General features: G+C 41.1%; 1 protein-coding gene across 1 annotated transcript; it reads right to left on the reverse strand.

Moving 5' to 3' along the window:
- Positions 1-5434: 5434 nt before the first annotated feature.
- Positions 5435-6216, reverse strand: LOC108845270 (putative BTB/POZ domain-containing protein At2g40450). Its single transcript, XM_018618508.2, has 2 exons — positions 6071-6216; positions 5435-5995 (listed from the first exon to the last, which is right to left on the reverse strand). Exons 1-2 carry the CDS (start codon positions 6206-6208, stop codon positions 5522-5524), a joined length of 612 nt encoding a protein of 203 aa, XP_018474010.1. The 5' UTR covers positions 6209-6216; the 3' UTR covers positions 5435-5521.
- Positions 6217-6420: the final 204 nt, after the last annotated feature.

Below are 6420 nucleotides of genomic sequence, written 5' to 3' on the forward strand. Positions count from 1 at the left end.
AATAAGATAAACCAAGTGTGTTTGGGTTTATCTAGTCTCTATATATAGTTATGCAAGCGTGTTTGCATATTGTGAGATTTAGAGATTATTGTTGTGAGAGCTTGAGTTTTGAGTAAGTTTCTTAAGCTAATAAGAAAGAGTTTTCTTATAAATCTTTGAGTCTACAACGTGTGATTGAAACAATATTTGGTATCAGAGCCAGAACTTTTGCAGAAATCGTCAACCATGGGAGATCTTTCAATTATTGTTAACGAACCGAAGAAAACTAATTTGCCATCGATCAGCTGCCCTATGTTAACATCCGCTAACTATACCTTATGGTCAATCCGAATGAAGATACTACTTAAAGTACATGAGGTGTGGGAGCTCGTCGAAGAAGAGTCAACCGATAGTAAGAAGAACAACTTGGCAATCGCTTTACTCTTCCAATCAATTCCTGAATCTGTTACTATGCAAATAGGAGGTCTCGATACAGCAAAAAAAGTGTGGGAGGCTATAAAATCGAGACATCTGGGAGCAGAAAGAGTCAGAGATGCTAGACTGCAAACCCTGAGTGAAGAGTTTGTTCGCTTGAAGATGAAGGATACAGAGACTATTGATGATTTTGTGGGAAAGATATCAGAGTTGTCTTCTCGGTCAGCTGCCCTAGGAGAAACAATTGAAGAAACCAAGTTGGTAAAGAAGTTCCTTAAGAGTCTACCAAGGAAAAAATTTATTCACATGGTAGCCTCTCTAGAACAACTTCTTAACCTAAAGGAGACTAGTTTTGAGGATGTAGTTGGGCGTATGAAAGCATATGAAGAGAGGATCAAAGAAGATGAAGAAGATATACAGAGTGATCAAACGAAGTTGATGTATGCTAACTCAGACGCCAATTCGCAGTCATATGGAGACTCCAGAGGCAGAGACGTGGAGGACGCTATGGTAGAGGCCGTGGCCGAGGAAGGAATGGAAGAGAAGTGGATCTTTCAAGGATTACTTGTTTCAGGTGTGACAAACTTGGACACTTTGCTACTAGTTGTCCTGATCGTTTGTTGAAACTTCAAGAGGCTTATGAGGCGAAGAATGATGAAACACAGGAGGCTGATAAGCTACTAATGCATGAGATAGTCTTCCTGAACGAAAGAAACGTGAAGCCTAAAGACTTTGAGTGTAATGCAGATAATAGCAGAGTGTGGTACCTCGACAATGGAGCTAGCAATCACATGACGGGTGTGAAGGATTATTTTAAGTCTATAGATGAAAGCATTACGGGGAAGGTCAGATTTGGGGATGACTCAAGAGTTGATATAAAAGGGAAAGGCTCAATATTGTTCGTGAGTCAGAACGGTGATCAAAAGATACTTGCAGACGTCTACTATATCCCAGACCTCAAAAGTAACATTATTTCTCTTGGACAAGCGACAGAAGCCGGTTGTGAAATTAGAATGAAGGAGGAACAGCTCACACTTCATGACAAAGGAGGGAAACTTATTGTTAAAGCTAAGAGATCACACAATCGATTATACAAGGTTCCAATGGATATCGTTCCTAACAACTGCTTTCAGGTCTCTGTCATCAATGATTACAGTAGGTGGCATGCACGTTTGGGGCATATTGGAGTAAGTACTATGAAGACGATGATAAAGAACCAACTTGCCATAGGAATGCCGAGCTTAAGCATCGAGGAGGAGACTTGCACAGCATGTCTACTTGGAAAACAGACCAGACGCTCATTCCCGAATGCAACTTCCTATCGAGCCACCAAGAAGCTTGAACTAATTCATGGTGACTTATGTGGACCTATCACTCTGCAAACCGCAGGGAAAAGCCGATACATATTTGTGTTGATTGATGATTACAGTCGGTATATGTGGTCCATACTACTACAGGAGAAGAGTGAGGCACTTGATAAGTTTAAAAAGTTCAAGGCAATGATCGAAGGAGAAACACAAGAGAAGATAATAACCTTCAGAACCGATAGGGGGGTGAATTCACGTCAACTGCGTTTAGAGAGTTCTGTGAGTCTTCTGGTATCATCAGGCATCTAACCGCACCGTACTCTCCTCAGCAGAACGGTGTGGTAGAACGAAGGAACAGAACCCTTTTGGAGATGACTAGAAGCCTTTTGAAGCACATGGTTGTTCCTAACTATCTTTGGGGAGAAGGAGTTCGTCACGCTACCTACCTAATCAACCGAGTTGCCACCAGAACCTTGACTGAGCAAACGCCGTATGAGGCTCTTAAGGGAAGAAAGCCTAACATCGATCACTTGAGGGTCTTTGGTTGTTTGGGATTTGCCAAACCAGAGAGCCAACATCTCAGGAAGTTGGATGATCGCTCAAGAGTCTTGGTAAACTTGGGTACGGAACCTGGTTCCAAAGCATACAGACTTCTGGACCCGACAAGTCGCAGAGTGGTAGTAAGTCGAGATGTTGTCTTCGATGAAAGCAGAGGATGGAAGTGGAAGAAAGATAATGAGCTTAAAGTTGGTGAGGAATCAGGGGAGTTTAAGATATCTATTGGAGAGTATGGGAACAATGGTCTTCGAGAGGAACCCGAAGTAACAGAGAAGAGTGTTACGCAAAAGATAAAAGAAGAAGAAGAGAAACTAGAGACGACTGTAGAAACAGGGGAACCCGAAACAGAGGATTTGAGAATAGAGGAACCATCTACAGAGTCAGAACAAGTGGACGACTTGTTAAGGAGATCGACAAGGATCAGTAAGAGACCAGGCTACCTTGATGACTACGTATACTTGGCAGACATCGAGGGAGAGATGATGTTGCTACTAATCAATGATGAACCATGGAGCTTTAGCGAAGCCATTGAGCACCAAGTATGGAAGGACGCTTGTGCTGATGAGATCGAGTCCATTGTCAAGAACAACACATGGGATTTAGTTGATCTTCCTCCAGGAGCAAAAGCCATTGGGCTTAAATGGGTTTTCAAGGTCAAACGAAACTCAGACGGGAGCATCAATAAACATAAATCAAGACTTGTGGCAAAAGGTTATATCCAGAGGCATGGGATCAACTATGAGGAAATCTTCGCGCCTGTTGCACGGATAGAAACAGTGAGGTTCATCATCGGTTTGGCGGCTTCTCATGGATGGAAAGTTCACCACTTGGATGTTAAAACCGCGTTTCTCCACGGTGATCTCAAAGAAGTTGTATACGTCTCTCAGCCTAAAGGTTTCGTTGTCAAAGGAAGCGAGAGTAAGGTATATAAGCTGAAGAAAGCTTTGTACGGTCTTAAGCAAGCTCCACGTGCGTGGAATGAAAAGTTGAATAAGGTACTTGGAGAGCTTGCGTTTGTTAAATGCAGCAAAGAGCCTTCGCTTTATCGCAAAGAACAGAGCAATGAGCTTCTGTTAGTGGCAGTTTATGTGGATGATTTACTTATTGCTGGATCAAAAGAGGAGATGATAAATGAGTTTAAGGCAGACATGTCGTCGAAGTTTGCTATGTCTGACCTTGGATTACTTACCTACTACTTGGGTATTGAGGTGATACAGTTTGACGGTGGGATCACGCTGAAGCAAGAAGGATATGCAAAGCGGATTCTGGAAGAAACGAATATGGCAAACTGCAATGCAGTTCAGATTCCTATGGATGCAGGGTTGAAACTGTCTAAGGCTAAAGAAGAAAGAAACGTAGATGAGAAGGAGTATAGAAGGATCATTGGCTGCCTACGGTATCTTATGCATACTAGACCAGACATGTCGTACTCTGTTGGTGTTTTGAGCAGGTACATGCACGAGCCTAAGGAGAGTCACTTTGCGGCGTTGAAACAAGTCCTGTGCTATCTAAGAGGGACAATCACATACGGCCTTACCTTCCTGAAGACAAATCAAACGGAGCTGATAGGTTACTCAGATAGCTCGCACAACGTAGACGAAGACGACGGAAGGAGCACAACGGGTCACCTGTTTTATTTAAACGATTGCCTTATCACATGGTGCTCGCAGAAGCAGGAGACAGTGGCTCTATCCTCTTGTGAAGCAGAATTCATGGCAGCTACTGAGGCAGCAAAACAGGCCATATGGTTGCAGGAACTACTTGCGGAGGTGCTTGAGAAAGACATCAAGAAAGTGACAATCAGGCTGGATAACAAGTCTGCAATTGCTGTATTCCATGGAAGAAGCAAGCATATCCACAAGAGATATCATTTTATAAGAGAGTGTGTGGACAATGATCAAGTAGAGGTGGAGCATATTGCAGGCACGTTGCAGAAAGCGGATATACTAACAAAGACCTTGGGAAGAATCAAGTTCAAGGAAATGAGGGAGCTGATTGGAGTTCAAGATGTGAAGAACACTCACTTCAAGATTAAAGGGGTGAATGTTGTAGATAGTCTTGAAGATAGCTTGGTTCCCAAGCTAAACTAAAAAGCTATTTGTTTTGTGATAATGATAACTCGGTTGGAGTTATCTAAATAAGATAAACCAAGTGTGTTTGGGTTTATCTAGTCTCTATATATAGTTATGCAAGCGTGTTTGCATATTGTGAGATTTAGAGATTATTGTTGTGAGAGCTTGAGTTTTGAGTGAGTTCCAAAAAAAAAAAAAAAAAAAAAAAAGAGCTTGAGTTTTGAGTAAGTTTCTTAAGCTAATAAGAAAGAGTTTTCTTATAAATCTTTGAGTCTACAACGTGTGATTGAAACAATAGATACCACGTTGAAATCTTTATGATATACACGGTTAAGTAGTTTGATCTTCATTACTCTATTTTTGTGTAGCAACTTTGGTGATGTAAGTGCTTGAGAGCAAGTTGTTTTTCTAGAGCACAACTCGCTTATTTCAGATAATATTACAAGCATACACAACTACAAGTTTGTAGAGAACATTTCAACTGCTCCCACTAGCCTCTTTTAGCTCTAGCTTAAGGTCTTGCTTACACACAACTACAAGAACTACTTCTGACACTTAACAACTTCACTAAACCAAACCATTATAGTACTTTATTTTTTCTGATTTGGATTGATTACAAAAATGATTGGTGGAGATAGCACAGCCTTCAACAGGCCATGAGTATTTATCTAAACCACGGCTAGCATCAAAGTAGAGGGTTATCTATCAACACATTAAACCTGGCCAGATCATGGTTTCTCGCCCTAGAAGAGAGGATAATCCACCCTTATGGGTCAGCACCACCGATCACAAAAGCGTTTAGTTTCATGCTCAAGGCCTCTTTCGGCTTTTGGAAGGCAAGTTTGATGCCAAGAGACATTAATACCCCCTTTTGGTAATATCACAAGACCACATGAAGCGACTGAAGAGCTGCTTTATCAACTTGAGACAGTAACTAGGCAGAATAAACGTGGAAAGCCATAAATCAAAGGTACTATTAATTATTATATATAACAGAGGAGAGACCAGCTGCAGTAGTAGGATTAAATACTATAAAAACCATAAAACATTCAAAACCAAGAGTAGTAGGATCATCAGGCTAGAGTTAAAATCTTGATATACTATTATTTGTTTAGCTGCTTCACCTCCGCGAGGCCAGACAGCAAAAACCTGCAACTGGTCCTAATTCCTCTAGTAGCGGTATCTACCACAATTATTATGAGGCTGAGTAAGAGAAGCCTTCATGATCTCCACAGAAAGGTCTGGATGGTTGACGACAAACAACTTGAACTCAGCAGAGCTAGTAATGGTGCTTATATTGTTCATAATAGAAGTGAAGGCCGCATCGTTAAGAGCTTTGTCAAAAGGGATCTGGGCAAGCTCAAGGATGTTAAGAGCGTTGGATGCGTTAAGAGATGATATAAGCTGGTTTCTACATATGTCACGGAGATGCGGAATCTCATACTTGTCGGCTGCAAGATAGAGTGGCCTAACATGTTTCTTGAGACTTTCAGAAGAAATGGAGCCATTAACACTGTACATAAACTCAACTAAAGTCTCAAGTTCCTCGTGTTTCATCTCGGAGAAAGTGACTGTCTCTAGCTTAGATGAAGCCTTCAACTCGTCTGATTCCATAATCTTCTTCAGCACCACTGATCTTGATGCCTATAGCAAATCCCATATATGTTGGAAGAAATTACATTAACGATAAATAAGCATTTCAAGAAGTAAAGAGAGAACCAGAACAAGTTTGTGGGCAGAGATAGTTGCACCCTCAGCACTGTTTCCTGCCTTGAGGAATACATCTGCTTGCCATTGTTCTTTCAAGAGTTTCGTTAGTCCACCCAAGAAGATCTCTTTGTTTCTCTGTGTTTCCATTGCAAACACCAAATGACCAAAACCTGATTGTGATTTTAAGAGATACAAATTCATCAGTAGCATTCATATACACGTACAAAGACATACAAAAAAACACTCATAATCAAAAGAGTTCCAACTTTCAAGAGTGGAAAGATTATCCTCTGTTCTCAATTAAGAACAGAGTAACACACATAACTCATAAGATGTAAAAAAGAGAGAAGTTCGTTAGT

Source organism: Raphanus sativus, unplaced genomic scaffold, assembly GCF_000801105.2.
Source record: "Raphanus sativus cultivar WK10039 unplaced genomic scaffold, ASM80110v3 Scaffold1024, whole genome shotgun sequence".
Lineage (NCBI taxonomy): Eukaryota > Viridiplantae > Streptophyta > Magnoliopsida > Brassicales > Brassicaceae > Raphanus > Raphanus sativus.